The sequence below is a fragment of the Emys orbicularis genome, chromosome 8, assembly GCF_028017835.1.
Source record: "Emys orbicularis isolate rEmyOrb1 chromosome 8, rEmyOrb1.hap1, whole genome shotgun sequence".
Classification (NCBI taxonomy): domain Eukaryota; kingdom Metazoa; phylum Chordata; order Testudines; family Emydidae; genus Emys; species Emys orbicularis.
Window position 1 is genome coordinate 101,638,216 of NC_088690.1, and position 19,759 is coordinate 101,657,974.

General features: G+C 46.6%; 1 protein-coding gene across 1 annotated transcript in view; it reads left to right on the forward strand.

The window, feature by feature from the left end:
- Positions 1 to 371: 371 nt before the first annotated feature.
- JADE2 (jade family PHD finger 2) overlaps positions 372 to 19,759 on the forward strand; it is a 136,582-nt gene continuing 117,194 nt past the window's right edge. Inside the window, exons 1-3 of the mRNA XM_065409261.1 lie at positions 372 to 1,173; positions 14,366 to 14,423; positions 18,651 to 18,736. Coding sequence (XP_065265333.1) covers positions 14,366 to 14,423; positions 18,651 to 18,736 — 144 coding nt within the window. The 5' untranslated portion in view covers positions 372 to 1,173. The remainder of the gene's footprint in view (positions 1,174 to 14,365; positions 14,424 to 18,650; positions 18,737 to 19,759) is intronic.

The window sequence follows — 19,759 nt, forward strand, 5'->3', positions numbered from 1 at the left end:
CCAGCTGCCCAACGAAGTTTGTTTGCCTAGAGGAATAGCCTTCGATTGCATTTTTATCCTGATCTTACCGCCCACCCCCACCCCCACCCAGCTGGCACTTTCAGGCACTTCTGGGCAATGCAAGCCCCTTTTTGCCCCTCACGAGGGTCTCCTGCAGGATTTTTTGAGTCCCTCTTTCCGCCTTGCCCAGAATCTGTTATTTGCAAGAAACGTCTTTTTGACGCAGGAGAAATGGCAAATTTTAAGTACGTCATTAATATGGCGCCAAAAGATTTTTTTTAAGTATAAGCTTATTTTTTAAGGTTGCAGCAGCAGCCCAGCGTACGCCTGTGCCCATAGCTCGGAGAAGAGAGGGGGAGTGAAGCAGAGGGGGGAGAGGAGGTAAAGAAGTGTGTGCGTTCCACGGCTGCTGCTGAGGGTGTTGTAGTGTGTGTATGTGTGTGTGCGTGTACGCGGCTGGGGATCATTGCGAAAGCGACCTGATCAGACTTGTACAGTGTGTGTGAGCAACCCGACCCCGCTGCTTGCCTCTACCCAGAGCAAAAGAGAGATGGGGACCCAACGCATCGGGGGGAGGTGAACAGCAAAGGGGGGTGGCGGGGGGGAACAAGACAACACATGCACAAACACAACCAGAGATGGGACCTATGCCTGCTGCACCTGGACCTGCTGCTGCCCAGGAAGAAACAACAAACAAGAAAAAAAGAAATTGAAGAAAGATTTGGGGGGAAGTGAAAATCATTCTTGATCATACTAATAATTTAAAAAGTCACTTCTCCGGTCCTCCCACCTGCCCCCCTCCCCAAATAAAAAGGTCAACAGAAGAATTGGTCGTTGTTGCAAAGAGATCCTAAGGAAGTCTGGGTTAAAAAAGAAACAGAAACACGCATATAGGGCTGGATCGTGCACAGAGCGGCCATCTCGGCTGGAAGCAATTCTTTTGGGTTCGCATCCATGGAGTTACTTTGTATCCACTCCTAAGAGGAGGGTGTCATCTTCGGATCCAGCAGGGGGGTTATTTCCCCCCCTCTTCGCAATGATACCAGATTGATCGTGCAAAGGGGCTTTCCTGATCGTTTCAATCGCTGGACCATCCCCCCGCCCCCTCTCCACACTCCTCTTTTGTAACCTGAGGGACAGTCTCAACTCTTTGAGGACACTCTCCCGGCAAAGGTAAAGGATGAAGGAGGATTGCAATTTTGGATTGCTTTAATTTGCAGCTGATCTTTATTTTGCATCTCTCTGGCTTTTTTTCCCCTCTTTCCATTTCGCTGGGCTGACTGCTAGGAAGGAAGGGGGGAAATGTGCAGCATTTTACCCAGATCGATTGCGCATGTTGGTCACTCATGTTTTAAAGAGTAAAAGGGAAGCAGCAGGAATGTAAACAAGAACTTTTAAAGGGTCGGCGCAGACGGGTTTTTTTATTTTCCAAATTAATGACTGCGGCAGAGCTCACCCCAAACCGCCTCTGGGTTGGGGAGGGGGAAACAGCACCGTTTATTTTTGCAACGGGCAAAGCAGCCAGGCATCAGGGTCCAATCCGGATGGTTTGGGTCGGGAGGGGTGTGTGAAATGTGCCACAGGAGGCAGCGAGGGCAGCCCAGCAAGGGAGAGACACGAGTTTCATTTTGTTGATACGCAGCACGTTTTGGAGCCTTGCAATTCTTGGAGCTGGTGCACATGATCCGCTCCTCTCACGTGCTGGGGCTGCCAGGTCCCTGCCAAATCGTGCACGGACCCAAACAATGCACCGGGGAGCGGAGAGGCGGGCAGCGTTCGCCCCGCTGGCGGGGGTGGCGGAGCCCGGGGCTGGCCTCCCTGGGCGCTCCGGGTTTGCAGCCCTGCTGTAGCGGGTGGTGGGGGAGGGCCAGCGAGCGAGAGACGCACGCTGCTGGGGGCACGGCGAGGTTTGGGAATGGAAATGTACAGGCAGCGGCCGCGGCAGTCCGGCTGCACGTTGGGGACAGGACTGTAGGGGGGGCATGGCTGTTGTTTACCTTCTCAAACTCTCCCGGCTCCCGGCGGACTCCTCTGGGGGCGTCTCATCCTCTCCTCCATCTCTGCCTGCCCACCCCCGAGCCAGTCTCCGCTCCCTCGCTCATCCCTCCTTCCTTCCTGCTCCCGTGCATTCCCTCACACCCCTCCGCTCTGCTCGCTCCTGCGGTCTGTCCTTCCTCTCGCTTTCATCCCTGGTTTTCTCATCCCCCCCATTCCATTCCTGTCTCCTCAGGGAGACTCCCCCGTCCAGCCCCTCCGCTCCGTGCAATGTATTCCATCCTCCCCTGGCTGCCTCTCTTGCATCCCTTTCCCTCTCTTTCTGGATTTGTATCCATTCTCTTTCCTTTTCTCCTGTACACCACCTTCATCCCTCTTGCCTGCAGCTGTCTCTTGCTGGCTCACATCCACCCATCCCCTTCTCTGTCTGTCACTGCCCCTCTCCTTCTGGCAGGTGCCCATCTCTCATGCACAGTCTCCCTTGCCAGCAGCCCTCCTGTTCGTTTTCTGCAAGGGTCACATCTTTCTTCCAGGAGATTCATTCAGCAGCATTTGAGGGAATCTCTTTAAGCGAAGATGGGGACAAGAAGTCCTGACATTGAGCAACAAATATTCCCTCTCATCCCCTCTGCTCTCTTTCTCATACAACCCCTCTTCTCTCTCCCTTTGCTGCAGGAGAGACATAGACATCCTCCAAAATGTCCTTCTCACTTTGGTGGGTTTTTTTTTTTCCAGATCTGGGCACATGAATACAGCCCTTCCCCTCCTGCTCTGATACAGTCCCCCCTGCCCCCACCCTTCTCTGTATCTCATTATCTCACTCTCATCTTCCCTCTTCCATGCTCCAATCCCTTCTACACATACATGCTCCCACTGGCTCTCCCTAATTCTCACACCCAGTCTCTTATAGCCCTTCTCAGGGCTGCACTCCATCTCTACCCTTCACTGCTAGAGAGAGACCCATAGTCTCCCACTGGCCTCATGATGCTCACGCTTTCTGTTCCTGCCAGCATCTCACTGGCCCCCTGGTGTTTACCTGGTTTCATTCTTTTACTGATCTCCTATCTTCCTCTTTCTGTTTCACTGGTTTGTCTACTCCCCCATCCGTTTCATGCTAGGTTTTGCCGACTTGTTCTCCTCTTTCCCTTCCTCTAGGGGGAAGCAAAATGCATCCAAGATAGCATCTTCTGCAATGTTTATTTTGCAAAGCAAGTACCCTGCTCCCTTGTATCGCATGTGCACATAGTTTACAGAAATAGGAGTGAGCTCTAGGTTTATTTCCCTCTTGAATGACTGGACAAACTGCTGGGGGCCCACCAATGTCTCTGGGGAATCATTTAATGATCAGCACTTGCCTCCTACTTGCACAATCTTGACCACATTTTTTTACAATTTGGTGTGTCTCTTTGGTGGAGCATCTAATAGGATTTTAATTTTAGGAACTGGGTTTACATTTAATTTGGAGCTAATTACCTTTTCAAATGACAGTGACTCCATCTGTCAACTCCCCTCCTTGAAAGGTGCTTTCAGAGTGAAATAGTGTGGGAAGTTGTGAACTGCTTCTGCAGGGTTCAAAAGCTACTGGATTTTCAGGCTCAGGTGCGATTGTGGAAAGCCCCCTGTGTGTCCCTAAGTCCCATTAATCTTTTGAACAGCAAGTGCAAATCTCAAACTGCCTGGTAAGATGCTCTTTCCAAATACCAAACCAATTTGTTTTCTTCCCTTCCCCCACACCAGCTATCATTTACAAATAATACAATTATTGTTTTAAATCTGGATCCCCCTTACCAATGAGATCTTTGGAAATGAGGATTTTACTCCCTTGGGGTAAAGAGCCTTGGTCTGAGGAACGGTGTTTGACCTTTAAGCATTTATTAGCCATTGAGGTTAAAGTAATTGTGAGCTAGAAGTAAAAATAGTTTGCAAAAAGGTTAGGTTTGTTTTTTGGTAGGAAAGATCAGGTGGGTTTCTGAAAATCAAGGCTATGTCCAGAGACTGAGTTAAGGGTTATAGGCAGGGAGGTGAAATTAATTTAATTCAATCGTGATTCTGCTAATAGAGCATTTGGCACCGAGCTCTGGTCCTCAAACTGCCAGTTCAATAAGGATTTGATCCTGTGGGATTTTGTGCATGTTCTGCAAGGTGTGCCCTGAACTCTCCTGGACTTCAGTTGGAGTTAAGGGGGCTCAGTAACGTGCAGGACGGAGCCATTGATTCTGTGCACAGTATGCAGTGCCCATCCTCATTTACTTTTCTCTCTGTATTTGTGCATGTCACAGGGTGGGACTCACCCCTGCGGTGCCTCCTGCTGGTCGTCCAGGGAATTAGCGTTTCCAGCCTCCAGAACGCTCTCTGCAGGCCAGTGTTCCGCTTGCCACTGGGCCCAAGTCCCTCCTGGACCCCGGTGCCCCTTTCAGGCCAGGGTGCTGCCCCCTGGCAGTACCCCCACAGATCTGGGTCTCTCCTCCCCAGGGAACCCCCACCCTCTATCCCCACCTCAGACTATGGCTACTGCCAGTCTCGATCTAGCCCCGTTCATTGGGGCAGACTGCAGTGTAAATGCCACTCATCACCGGCAAAGGGGGTTTGCACCTGCTGCCTCTGCCTACCCTTGGGCTGCCCCTCTGCAACCCCAGTATCCTTTCCAGCCTTTAACAAGGCCTGCAGCCTGGGGGGTTTCCAGGCTGGAGCTCCCCCAGCTCCTCTAGCCTTCCACCAGCCCTGCTCCACTTTAGGTACTCTTTCTCCCAGGCAGCCAGGCCCTTCTCCCTCAAGAGCTAGAGTCCTCTCAGCTCCTGGCTTCACTGGCTTTTATAGGGCCAGCTGCAGTCTGATTGGGGCGTGGCCCAGCTGCGGCTGCTTCCGCAATCAGGGAGCCTTTAGCTTGCAGCCCCAGCCCTCTCCCAGGGCTGGCTTCAAGCCCTTTCAGGGCAGGAGCGGGTGACCACCCCGCTACAGTGCATAACGAATTTTCAGTGTGTGGCAACCTCTTCGTGCCCAGAGTAACCTCTCTGATGTCTGTGATGGGTTTAAACTTGTGGAGAGAGCTGGTTAATGAGAGGATGAAAATAAAAGTCAGAAAAGGAAAGGAAAGTCATAAATATGAGTAATAAAGAAAAAAAAATCCCCTACTAGATATGGAAAAAATGCAAAGCAGAGGAAGTGAGCGGGACTTGTTTTGTTTTAAATTTAAATGAGATTAAAATTTGCTCCAGGAACCAAGACAGCAAGCAGTGCTTAGTGCAGAGAAGAACAAGGACGCTTGTCTTTTACTGAGACACTTTAGATGCCCTTTGCTCTAACACATTGAAATTGACTGCAACCCACACAGAAATTAATGGGTCAGATCAGATTCACCACTCCGGATGCAGTGGGGTGCTGTATGACACCACCCATGCCTGTGGGGACGCTGCTGCAGATGGTGCGTTCATCCCCAGAAAAGGGCAGCATTAAAATCCAATTGAGGCTTCTTATTTGAAGCCTGCCCAGGAGAGCCAGCAAGCTGGGACCCATCCTGTCTCAGGCCAGCTACAGACACTTCGCGACTATGCTGGCAAGCTCCAGGCTTCCCATCAGAGCAAGGGTTGTGGGTGGTTTGCAGCGCTGGGCAGAGGTGGAAAGGTCTGGGGAAGGCCGTGCAAGAGGGGACCAGAGGGCAATATTTTTTCCCTAATTAACATAGCGAAGTGTCTTAATTGAAGTGAAAGCAGGCCAGAAGGCAGCACATGGGGGACAAATCCTAGCTTAAAATATATGTAATGAACCACAGCATCTAAAATAGGTGCAGTGAACTACTGGGATGTTAGCAGGGATAGTCAATGGAGCTGATCCATGGCTCCCCTGGCTCTTAACTTCCCTCTCCTTTCCACTGACCAGCCCTCCCTGCATTCACATCCCGTAGACCCTGGCTGTCCCTCTCTTGTTCCTCAGCACCCAGCTGCCCAAGACCCTGATCTCTCTCTTCCTCTGCCTCCTTCTCTCCCAGCCCTCTTCTTGTCCCTAATGATAATGGAAGATCCCCTCTGCCTTTCCGTCCCCTTCTCAAAGCTGTGTGCATCAGCCTTCCCTTTCCTGTCTCCTAGGAATAACCTCCAGCTGTCTCAAGTCTCTGCTTCTCTGCCCTGACCCTTTTCAAGCACCTCCTACCTCATGAGGACCTGCCTCCCCGGCCAGACTTTACCACCAGGACCTAAAAAGTAGGAAATTGACCAAGACCAAGGGTTTCAGGGCCAGGGCAACAGGGTATTGGTGCTAATGCCGGGTGGGTCAATCAGGCATCCTTGTTTGCAGCCGGGTCACTGGGCAAGTGGTAGCTCAGGCCTCTTGCCTGGGGCTAAGCCCGTAAGCAGACCGTGGCTCAGGCTTCCTGCCCAAGGGCTAAACAGATAAACAGCCAAGGGCTCATCCAGCCCCGAGTGAAGGGCTGGGAGTAGGAGGATCTGGGCCTGCCCTTCTCCACCGGGTCCCAGCCCAGGGCCCTAGAAGCGATGGGTGGTCCCACCACAGGGTTGGCAGGGAAGCGTAGGGTAGCTACCTTGTCTCCCAGCAGCACAGCCGAGTCAATGTCTCACTTCCCTGGGCTACTTCCTACCGGCGGCTGGTGAGGCTGCTCCACGGCTGTTGAGACCTGGTTCCTCCTCTCCACGTCGAGCGGCTCACTCTCCGCTTCCTCTCTGGGTCTCCGTCTCACAGGGCAACGGCTGGTCTTCTCCCAGGCCGGCTCAGGGGGACCATCGTCTGCCACAGCTGGTTGAGGGTTCTGCTGGCACTTTGGTGCCCTTGGAAGGATATCTGGCTCCTTCCCTGGCCTAGCCCTGACTGAGCAAGGGCAGGGCCCTGCTCTTGTACTTTCTGTCGCACCCCCCTATGTCCTGTGCTGGGGGGAGCTTGGTTAGCTGAGCTTGCAAGGTGGGTTAATCCCCTCTGTCCTGGAGTGAGGCCGCTTTGCATCACACGTGCCTCGATGATTTACCAGGGAATCAGGGGGATTGGGCCCAGTGTGTGTATTTCCTTGCCAGGCTTTAATAATGCTCTGTAGAGATTTGTTAACCATGTGAAGCTAATTCAGCCCTGGTGTAAGTGGGAAGCATTGTAACATCCATTGAAACCTTAGAAGCTGCTCTTAGTCGTGTCAGGGTTGAATTTGACCTGTGGCGTTTTTGCACAGCAAATTCTGCCCCTTAACTGAAAAGTTTGTTCTCTTGTTATCACAAAGCAATCTGAATATACCAAATGCAAAAACCACATTGGAGTTCATGGGAGTTTTGTCTGAATAATGATTGAGTCCTGTAGGATTTGGCTCCAAAAGTGTAAAGGTAAAATTTATGTCACAGTCCGATGAAGATGAATGAGCCTGTGACAGTATAACATCTATCCTCTTCTCTGTATGTTATACCTGTCTAATTGCCTGTCATACAGACCTCAAGATAAGGCAAATAAACAGTTAACACAAAAGCGAAAACACAATGAGCTGCCCCATTCTTCTAATTACAAAAATGGAATGGAAGTACCATGGGTTGTTACAAGAAAGTGACTGATTTGGAAAAAAGTTTCCTAAGTTACTACTGGGGCCACTGCTCTCTATTTGTATTTTTGTTTCCTTATGTTAGTATCAAACAGGGAAGTGGTTTCTCACAGCTCCCATTGCAATTTAGGAAGAAAACACAGAATTCAATGTATTTTTCACAACCATCACACAAAATAAGAAGTCGTTGGAGAGGGGAAGCTAGGAGCACAAGGGAAGGTCTTAGGATAGGCATACCTCCCCACCAAAACAAATCAGAAATATATGGTGACCAAATAATTTTTTACTGTAATTTCCTCTCCAGAGAACATATGTAGATTAATTAGAGTTTAATATGGGGGCTCCAATCACATGTTAAAGTGGTTTAGGAATTTGCGAATAGAGTTTGCTGTATAATTCTGTCTTTCATGTTAAAGAGTGCCTCTATAGGAGAGACCTTTCCAGTCAAAATTATATTAGCATCTTATTTTATTCATGCTCCTTAGTGACCTGCTGTAGAGGTGGTCTCAGAAATTGCCTGCTTGGAATGCATTTTTTGGGAAAGTAACTGTATTTTGTACTGGGGCATTGTTAGGCCATGGTTCTGTGCTTGAGTCTGAACTGTAAAGCTGAAACCAGAGGGGAGTTCAGGCAGATTTTTGTGCTGTGGCCCCCATGGTCCGTGGAACCACTCATCACAGACATATGTGAAGTCTTCTAGCATTTCCGCTTCACCTACAATATCCCAGAATGCTTTATTCTAGCACATCACAGATACCAAATGTTTCATTGCAACCCCAGGTACCTGTGATGCCACAGAGTGAGATAGTGCATTTTGGCCAATAGATGCATTTGCTGTGCCAGAGCGGAATCTCTGCCCAGTGAGCTAAGATGTACCAGTGGATTTCCCAGAGCATATGAAGGGTGAAGGGTCAGTCAAAAAGTATTTCATTTGCGAATGCCCCCCAAAGCCTGGTAAAAGCCTTTCTAATGGTCTTTGCTTCTTTAAAACCTAATTTTTGGGCTAAATATGACCTGACAGTGACCTTTAAGAGCATTATTTTTTCCCCCCATTTGTTTATAACTTTGATAAAGATCCTCTATGTGGAAAAGGTCAATTAAAGGAGAAATGAAATGAAAACATGAATCAAGATTATTTTTAAAGTGTCAAATATGTGTGTGGACTTAAAAAATTACCGAGTAGTATGTTTTCAAACCAAATTGGCTGTGAAAACTTCTTTCACAGACCAGGCAAGGCTTGAGTCCAGGCTCTTATAGGTCTGTGTTTTCTCTGCTAGAGATGATGACATAACTAAAGGAATGCAAGGAATGTAGCTTCATGCATTGTTACGTAGGATGCCTGAGGGGTGGCTTAGTGATCTAATCAGCAGGTTGGGGCAATTGAGAGTCTTTGGAATCACATGTTCAAATTCCGTTCGAGTTGACTCAGCTATTTATTCCTCCAAGATTAATGAATTGAGTGCCATCTACTTCACTGCCTAGGGGCTTTCAGACAAGACATTAAGAAAGCAGTGTCCTTTCTGTTCTGCATGGAAATTAAGGACCCTGCAACATTTTTCCTAAGAGCTGTGACTGGTCCAGTGCCCTGGGCAAAAACATCCTCTCCCTTCACTTGTGCAGTGCACTGTGCATCAGCTGGCTGTCTTCATCCACCCAAGATCTGGAGGCATTTCAATAGTGCTGTATGGCCAGATTCTGTTCAAATCAATGGAGTTAATCCAGATTTAAAGCAGAATTAGGTAGAGCAGAATTTGTCTTAGAGGGTGCAATCCTGGCTTCACTCAAGTCAGTGGCAAAACAATTGATTTATATAGAACCAGAGTTTACCCATGCTGTGTAAATCACTTCGGAATGAAAGATGCCGTGTAAATGTAAAACAGTATTATATACTGATCCTGTAGTCTTTCTGTATTTAGAATTCACATGGAGTTTGATGGGAGAGATGTGTGTGGAATGTCTGTATTATTGCCTTATCAGAATAATGTTTGCCCTTCTATAATGGCTTCCATCCAAGGATCTCAAAGCACTTTACAAACATAAATTAAAGTTAGCCTTCTCACTCCTGGGGGCAGGACCTTATTTGCAGGTGAGGAAAACGAGTTATAGAAAAGTTAAGTGACTTGTCTAAGGTCACTCAGGAAGTCTGTAGAACAGCTGGGAACAGGACTGAGGGGCCAAATTCAGTCTGGGTGAATTCAGTGGAGTTTCAGCAGAGTATGCCAGGGCAGAAATCAGTCCTAGTCAGCTGACTCCCAGACCTGTGCCTTGGTCACATAACCATCCTTCTTCCTTTGGGTGAAGGCCTTAGGAGTCAATAATACTATCATATCTTCCAGGAGAACCTTAGATGGATGACACATGCCTTGGTGCTCTACTGGAAATTCCATTGGGCATTACTAGAATCCTTTGGTTTCCATGGCTCTCTGTTTCATTCTACTAGCCTATATTTGTTTCAGTTGTATGAAGAATTAGCCCCAGGATTCAGTCAATCAGAAGCCCAATCATTGTGCTCCAAAATCCTGTGTGCCAGTTGGAACCAATAGGAACCAGTTGAAAATGTCCAACTGGAATTTCCACTAAGGATAAGTAAACTGCTGTTAAATCCATCTTCAATATCTTTTTCCCCAAGCAAAATCTAATGGCTAGTAAGTACAAGGCTGGTTTAATAACATCTGTTTCCTCTTGAATCACTCCAAGTATTGATATTGCCATATTCTCAAGGAACATTTTTAATCATGTTTTGACAGCGCAATGTTTTACCACAACACTGATAGTTAAATGTTTATGTTACTTTGTAGTATTATCCCTTATAATGCTGAGATAAAACATTGCACATGTACTGAGAAATAAAGACATTGCTAGGATTTTATATGTTGAGGTATTGGTGGGTATTCTCATATTCTCCGAGGGAAAATGGCATGCTATGGCGTGCTATCAAGTGTGGTTTGTTGTTAATAGCTACTCTGATTAAATCACACACAAAATACATACAAATGTTTTATTCTCCTTTTCCTCCTAAGATTTTAGGAAAAAGGGGGGAAAATGCAATCTAAGTCCCCCTTAGCCTTCTTAGGAAAAATAAATTACTGGGAGGAATGCCATGAGAATGTGCGTGCGTGTGTGTGTGTAAATAACATATGAAATGTCTGCCCACATCCCATAATATAATAATTTAGATTAGTTAATAAGATATCACTTTTCTTCTGTAGCTCTCAAACCTCTGTTCAGAGGTGGGGAAGTACCGTTATCCACATTTTACAGAGTGGGAAACTGAGGCACGGAGAGGCTAATTATTTTAAAGTGTTTCTTAGTCTGGATGCTTCAGTTTGTGTGTGTCCAATATTAGACTCCTAGGATCTGATTGTCAGGACTACTAAGCACTCACCACTCCCATTGACTTCAGTCAATTCTGTGACTTGTCTGAAGTCACAAAGCGAGTCAGCAGCAGAAGAGGGAATATCCCTTGTACCATGCTGATAGCACCCAGATGTTGGATTGCTGAACTGGGCTGTAGAGGAGGCCACCCCTTCAAATCCTCTGGGGAAATTTCAGAGTAGCAGCCATGTTAGTCTGTATCCGCAAAAAGAACAGGAGTACTTGTGGCACCTTAGAGACTAACAAATTTATTAGAGCATAAGCTTTCATGGGCTACAGCCCACTTCAGATGCATATAGAATGGAACATATATTGAGGAGATATATATACACACATACAGAGAGCATGAACAGGTGGGAGTTGTCTTACCAACTCTGAGAGGCCAATTAAGTAAGAGAAAAAAGCTTTTGAAGTGATAATCAAGATAGCCCAGTACAGACAGTTTGATAAGAAGTGTGAGAATACTTACAAGGGGAGATAGATTCAATGTTTGTAATGGCTCAGCCATTCCCAGTCCTTATTCAATCCTAAATTGATTGTATCTAGTTTGCATATCAATTCCAGCTCAGCAGTCTCTCGTTGGAGTCTGTTTTTGAAGTTTTTCTGTTGTAAAAGAGCCACCCGCAGGTCTGTCATTGAATGACCAGACAGGTTAAAGTGTTCTCCCACTGGTTTTTGAGTATTATGATTCCTGATGTCAGATTTGTGTCCATTAATTCTTTTGCGTAGAGACTGTCCGGTTTGGCCAATGTACATGGCAGAGGGGCATTGCTGGCACATGATGGCATATATCACATTGGTAGATGTGCAGGTGAACGAGCCCCTGATGGTATGGCTGATGTGATTAGGTCCTATGATGATATCACTTGAATAGATATGTGGACAGAGTTGGCATCGGGCTTTGTTACAAGGATAGGTTCCTGGGTCAGTGTTTTTGTTCAGTGATGTGTGGTTGCTAGTGAGTATTTGCTTTAGGTTGGGGGGTTGTCTGTAAGCGAGGACAGGTCTGTCTCCCAAGATCTGTGAGAGTGAGGGATCATCTTTCAGGATAGGTTGTAGATCTTTGATGATGAGCTGGAGAGGTTTTAGTTGGGGGCTGAAGGTGACAGCTAGTGGTGTTCTGTTATCTTCTTTGTTGGGCCTGTCTTGTAGGAGGTGACTTCTGGGTACTTGTCTGGCTCTGTCAATTTTTTCACTTCAGCAGGTGGGTATTGTAGTTTTAAGAATGCTTGATAGAGATCTTGTAGGTGCTTGTCTCTGTCTGAGGGATTGGAGCAAATGCGGTTATATCTTAGAGCTTGTCTGTAGACAATGGATCGTGTGGTGTGTCCTGGATGGAAGCTGGAGGCATGTAGGTAAGTATAGCGGTCAGTAGGTTTCCGGTATAGGGTGGTATTTATGTGACCATCGCTTATTAGCACAGTAGTGTCCAGGAAATGGACCGCTTGTGTGGATTGATCTAGGCTGAGGTTGATGGTGGGATGGAAATTATTGAAATCATGGTGGAATTCCTCAAGGGCTTCTTTTCCATGGGTCCAGATGATGAAGATGTCATCAATGTAGCGCAAGTAGAGTAGGGGCGTTAGGGGACGAGAGCTAAGGAAGCATTGTTCTAAGTCAGCCTTAAAAATGTTGGCATACTGTGGGGCCATGCGGGTACCCATAGCAGTGCCGCTGACTTGAAGGTATATATTGTCCCCAAATGTGAAATAGTTGTGGGTGAGGACAAAGTCACAAAGTTCAGCCACCAGGTTAGCTGTGACATTATCGGGGATACTGTTCCTGATAGCTTGTAGTCCATCTTTGTGTGGAATATTGGTGTAGAGGGCTTCTACGTCCATAGTGGCCAGGATGGTGTTTTCTGGAAGATCACCGATGGATTGTAGTTTCCTCAGGAAGTCAGTGGTGTCTCGAAGATAGCTGGGAGTGCTGGTAGCGTAGGGCCTGAGGAGAGAGTCCACATAACCAGACGAGCCTGATGTTAGGGTGCCAATGCCTGAGAAAAAAATGTCTGTACTGGGCTATCTTGATTATCACTTCAAAAGTTTTTTTTCTCTTACTTAATTGGCCTCTCAGAGTTGGTAAGACAACTTCCACCTGTTCATGCTCTCTGTATGTGTGTATATATATCTCCTCAATATATGTTCCATTCTATATGCATCCAAAGAAGTGGGCTGTAGCCCACGAAAGCTTATGCTCTAATAAGTTTGTTAGTCTCTAAGGTGCCACAAGTACTCCTGTTCTTTTTTCTGGGGAAATTGCAGTTAGTGCAGAGTGCGGCAGCTCAGCCAAGGCTGAGCACTCAGTTCTCCCCCATCCCCCACAAACTGGTAGGTGGAGAGGGGTGGGAGGGTGAGGAGTAGATGGAACCATGGCTTTTTAGGCATTGTTTTTCAGGCAGAGATCACATTACACCTGTGCTCTGCGATCTACCCCTGCTTTCATTTGATTTCCACGTGAAGTTTATTGGCTTGGCTCGTGTCTCCTACAGACCTGTCACATCATGTGATTCCTCAGCAGTGGTGATGTAGGATGATTAACAGACCTGGGAGGGGACTGGTGGCAGGGTGTTCTTGGTGAGGGGTTCAGGTCTCCCGAGCAGGCTTCCCACCTTGATTTGCTAGAGACTGGATTTTGTGACCTTTGAGACATGATGCAAGACTCACTTGTTCTCGCAGGCTTTGCCGGGATGGGTCTAGGGTTGAGGTGGAGGCCTTGATGAAGGTTACACCGGTGTTATGGAAAGGTTGGTAGGAGGTCTGTGTTACGGGAAGTATATTTCAGGTTTGTATGGAATGCAACTAGGATTTGACAGGCACATGTAAAGTCTAAGTTAAACAGATATTGGCTGAGTGGGCAAGTGGGAAGATAAGTCAGAGGGTGACATCCTGGCTCCTCTGAAGTCAAAGGCAAAACTCCTATTGACTTCAGTGGAGCCCAGATTTCACCCAGAGCCCCTATTAAAAGTGCATAGATCCATTTCTTACATCTATTCCCTTCTTAACATTATCGCTCAATCCTGTAGTTCACTGGCCATCTATTGCCATATTCGACAAGTGACTGCTGCTTGATTCAGTAGCTCTGTATTCCAGTCTTTAAGGCATCTTTCCATGGGTTCTCTGTGCTGTAGTGGTGAGCATTTTTCACTAGTGCATTTGGGTGCCAGACTTGAATGGGCATTAGGCAAATTGCTGTACAGAGCAGAGTGACAAAAATGCGATCACATCCTTACATCCTACCAGCGGAGAAACTCAGGAGAGAAATTTTGCCATCCTTAAAGTTTTGTGAAGTAGGGACTCAGTGCTGTTTTACATTCTTTCCCCCTCCCCCCATACTTCTCTGTCATTAGGGTAAGTATTTGCTAGTGTGACTGGGTTAATGTGATGCGTGGATATTCAGAGATAACAGTGATTTGGTACGGTGATGAGTTTCCTGAACAGTAAGTGTAACATTCAATTTCTTTTGTTACAGATGGAAGAGAAACGACGAAAGTACTCAATCAGCAGTGATAACTCAGACACCACTGACAGTAAGACCTTTAATTCAAGGCTTTGAACAAGATAACTAAGCGATTCACCTCCAGCAGGGAAAGCATTTGAATAATTACTTTGCAAGGAGTTGGGAAAGCTGCGTTTACTGGGTAGTCTCAGTACAATAAATTGTGCACTGGGATCTATTTTCAAAAATACATTATTGATGTACAACGAGTTGATATCAATTTAAATGTCTGGCTGTGGGCGACTCTTGTCTGATAAAAGTGTCCTCCTCCGGTGAGCAGTTTGGGTGAGAGAGCAAGAGCTACAAAGCAGCATTGATTGCAGAACTTCAAATAAAACAAAGCCTTTATTAGACAGGACACTGCAGACTGTCTTCTCACCTTTATTACACTCAGTGTGCATTTAGCTTCAGATGGAATCATGTTGATGGAGAGTAAAGTTCCTATTGGGAAACTATGTATTGAGCACTCCCTGTGGTCTCTGTGAAGATGAAACCCCTTGATTTCTCATCATGAGAGGCGGATTAGATTGGGGGAAAGGCATTAAGGCCTCAATTCAGCAAGGCATGTAAGATTATACTTAATTATAAGCATGTGTTTCACTTCATTCCCTATTCAGCACCTCATTAAAGCACATGCTTAAGTATAAGCATGTGGGTAAGTGCTTTGCTGAATTGGGGCCTTAGGGCACAGCCTTGTGAATTGCAGGATGCCCTTCACTCCTACTGGCTTCAGTGCCATTGCCCGCTGCTGGAGAAGTATAGTGTCCCAGAGACTCTATTGCAGGGGTCGGCAACGTTTGTCACGCAGCTCGCCAGGGTAAGCACCCTGGCGGGCCGGGCCAGTCTATTTACCTGCTGACGCGGCAGGTTCGGCCGATCGCGGCCCCCACTGGCCGCGGTTCGCCGTCCCGGGCCAATGGGGGCGGCGAGAAGTGGCGCGGGCGAGTGATGTGCTGGCTGCGGCTTCCCGCCGCCCCCATTGGCCCGGGACGGCGAACCGCGGCCAGTGGGGGCCGCGATCGGCCGAACCTGCCGCGTCAGCAGGTAAATAGACTGGCCCGGCCCGCCAGGGTGCTTACCCTGGCGAGCCGCGTGACAAACGTTGCCGACCCCTGCTCTATTGTAACCCTCAGCTGGTCTCTACAGATTTCTGTTGGTTTCAGACACAGGAACATATAAGTAGGCCTGGGATTTATTGAGAGCGAGGCACCTTGCAGGATCAGGCCATTAGAATGTTGAAGACTGGGAGACTCTCAGCCACTGACATTAAAGTCATGGCCTGATGGTTCTTTTTCCAGCAGTATTTTGTCCTTATAATGCAGGTTAGATGAGATAGATGGTGGTTGCAGTTCCCACATCTGTAGCCAGAGTAAGGCCCTCCCTGACCATGGTGGGAATCCCAGGAGGCAGTACCAGTGGGGGAGATTGCAATGTTAAAAGGAATAATTAGGGCTATACACCAGGGTGGCAGTAGGGTCCCTCTTTTTGTAGTCAATATTTTGTATTGACACTGGGGTTACTATACAGTGAGCTTACTAAACCCAGTAGCGTTAACTAGTTTCCATGGGCTTCTTGGGGTAAGGCATATATTTAATCATGGTATTAAACGACACGGACTTATCTCTATTGGACTTTGGTATTTATGCAGCAGGTAATATCTCAGCTGTTAACAAATGCTCTCCCGCAGCGTAATTGTAAACAAAACTATGACCTTTTTTATGCCTTTGCCAGAAAGAGATGGTAGCCTGGTGTATTATCTTGGTTCACATGGTTTTAATACCACATTGTAGTTTGCTTTGAGGCAGGTAAAGTGGGAATTATTGATTTGATCTCTTAGTGCAAACTATGGGCCTGATCTTGTAACCCCTACTCATTGAGTAGGGTCTACTGGTGTGAGTAATGACTGCTAACATCTCTTTTCTTGTGTCCTAAAAATCAACAATCTGAGATTTAGCCAGTCATGTGGGGGAGTTGACTTCAAAGCCAGGGTTCCCCACCAAGGATGCCCTGGGAAGAGACAGCAGGGGCACCCGCTGATAGCAGCTGCCACAGGGAGGTATGTAGGTGAAGGCTTCCCTGAGACAGGATAGTGATCATTTGCAAGTGCCAAGGACAAAAATTTACTATTGATACAGCTCGTATTTTATTACATTCTTAACAAGTGACATGTTATTCTGTGGAGATTTAGGACAGATATTCCTTGAATTATTTAGCACAGCAGGGTCTTGCTTTCCCATTGTTCTTGCACACTTTGATGGAACTCTAGACCCTACAGGATACAAATGATTGTGACCTTTGAACTAAGGGCTAAATCGTCTGCTGGTGTAAATCAGCGTCGCTCCATTGACTTCACTGACTTACACTGAGGGATTGAATTGACTGATTGACACCAGCCTTAGATCTTTAAGCTTTTTTGAAAGCTTTGTGTTAGGCGATGTTTCTGCCAGCTTCTTGCATGGTTTGGTTTTGTTGATATACAACGTAGAGTTGTCCCTGCATGTGCCCATTCAGCCATTGGCTTAACCTGTCAACGGCATTTAATTCTTAGTAAACATAACTGACGGTTACTCTGGACCCAGATATAAAAGATGTATTTATAGTGGTACGTGGAGGGGTGCTGCTGTAGCTAAGATTGAGTTGTAATAATAATAATAATTATTATTTATTTATTTATTTATTATAATGTTTAAATATTTGTGTTATTATTTATTACCCAATATGGACAAGATTTATTATTACTTTTCTTATGCTTGGTGCTGCACAAGACTCAAAATAAAGAGAGTCCTTTAATAATAATGTAAAGACAGTTTTACCACTGGAATGTGATGGGAATGTTGTGTTTATTTCCTCAATACAATGTGTAGTGTAACTTTTCACTAGGTGCAGCTGTGGGCTGGTGGAGTACCTCTAGGCTTAACCATTAAAAGACATGGGTTCTAATCTTGGCTCTTTCATGACAGGATTATCTGGACATCAGTTTTGTCAATACTTTCAGCCTTGGCAGCTGAAGTCTAAGTATGGATTTAGGTGTAACTTTAGGCCTGGTCTACACTACGACTTTAATTCGGATTTAGCTGCTTTAATTCGAATTAACGCTTGACCCGTCCACACAACGAAGCCATTTAATTCGAATTAAAGAGCCCTTTAATTCGATTTCTGTACTCCTCCTCGACGAGAGGAGTAGCGTCAAAATCGGTATTGTTAATCCGAATTAAGGTTAGTGTGGCTGCAATTCGATATTATTGGCAATTAGATGTTATTGGCTACCCACAATGCAACGCTCTGGAAATCGATGCTACTACGGTAGCTTGGACGCACACCACCGAATTAATGGTGCCTAGTGTGGCCGAATACATTCGAATTTATAAAATCGGTTTCCTAAATTCGAATTATATAAATTCGGATTAATCCTGTAGTGTAGACATACCCTTAGGCACCCATGTTTGAAAATTTTAGCCCTAAATTCTTATTTTGTCCCCTAAAAAGTTGTCCGATTTCGGAGGTGCTGAGCCAAGGGAGCTACAGTGTTCAGCCCTGCTGAAAATCAAGCCCCTCTTATTTAGATGCATAAATAGGTGTTTGAGTGTCTAACTTTAGGCTCCCGAGTTTCAAAATACTGGTCTGAACTGCTGTGTGCCTCTGTTTCCCTGTCTCAAAGGGGGGATAATAATGCTTACCCACCTTAGTAAAGCACTTTGGGATCTACAAATGAAAAGTGCTAGATAAGTATTATGTTTTGTTTCAGTGTCAGTCCAAATTCACTCCTACTCCACACAAACCTGATGCTCTTCTCAGTGTCAGCTATTGGCTTCAGAAATGCCAAATAATGGAACTGAGACTGGACTGACGTGAAGTTAACCGCAGGTCATTTCTAGCTTCTTAATCTTGCTCTACTAGTTTTTTTCGGTTTATTATTTTTGGTCTTTTGTGGTTTAAAGTGGACTTTGAGTTCTCATCAGCAGGAGATTGACAGCCCTGGAGCCTGGAGATCTCTGAGTATCTACAGAGCAGAGGCAGCACAGACAGCAGTAGTGCTCCCCACTCCCATGCCTCCTCCCTCTACCAAGGGATCACTGGAGAGGATGAGAAGGGAGTTCATTCACCATGGCCCATTCACTCTTTGGCCTCCCAGCTGAGGGTCCAGCAAGGAGGGGGTGGGGGGGGGAACTGTTGTGATGGTGGGTCTTGTGACACAGATGACAAAAAAGCTGTGGTCAGTTTCTTCTGCAGATAACTCTTATCTTGTGTTTCATTTAAGGTCATACGACATCAGGGTCAAGATGCTCAAAAATTCCAAATACAAAATCCAACTGGTCAAGACAGAAGGAGAAGAAGCCCTCTGAGGTTGGTTGCTTTTCTTGTTTCTAATCAGCCCGTGCTTCGGTAATTTTAGTGCTTGTCCAGGTGTAATGGAAACCAGCATAGCCAAGGCTGACAGTAGGCAGAGGTGCTAGAGCCATCTGTCCCTCTAAGAAGCTCCATACCTCTGTCAGTATGCACTCAGCAACAGAGGCGCATTGTGCTCTTCCACCTCCCCATTGGCCCTCTAGAGGTGTCACTCTCCATGGATCTCTCCCTGCGCATGTCTGTTGAGAATCTTTCATAATGGCATGGAATTATGGGGTGGGTCGTGGGTAGTCGGGAGGTAGCAGGATGGAGAAGAAGCTGGATAGGACCCTGTATATTACTTCCCTCAGGGACCCATAAAAGTAGAGCTGGCCTTGAGTGTATCAGCCAGAAAGCTATCCTGATAATGGCCTGCAAGCATCTCCAGTGCGTCATGAGCCTGCTCTGCTGGGAGAGTCTCCCCCTGATTTCACTGTGAGTGGGATTGGGTTTTACAGTATTTGAATTTGCCTGATGGCTGAGGATTCCCAGTGATGAGCTGCCTGGCCAATTAGCCTGATCCCTTGCAAAAAGAGGCATATCTTGCAGAGGGAGGCATATCCATCAAGTATTTATATTCCTGTCATATAATTAGCTGCCCCTGTAGACCGTAGAATTTGATGGAGTAAAGTTTGAATTAATTGGTCACATGGGTCATATATATTAGAAGTCTCTGAGGTCAGAGGGAGGTATCCTCAGTTTAACATGGCGACTCCTCTCTTCTGGATAATTAGGGTGTACTGGGGACTGTTAAATAGGAGCCAATACAGTATTTAACCCAGAGGGGGAAATAAAGTTTCATTATTTTCCTTTGAGTTCCGCTGCGGGGCACCCGTGCATTAGGCTGAGGCAGTTGGCATATGGCCTTTTGCAGTGCCAGTCCCTTGCTCTACTAGCAGGGGATAAAAGGCACTGTCCATGTTGTGGCTGAAATGGTGCTAGCTGTAACACATGCTTCTGGCAGGCTTTCAGCACAGTTTC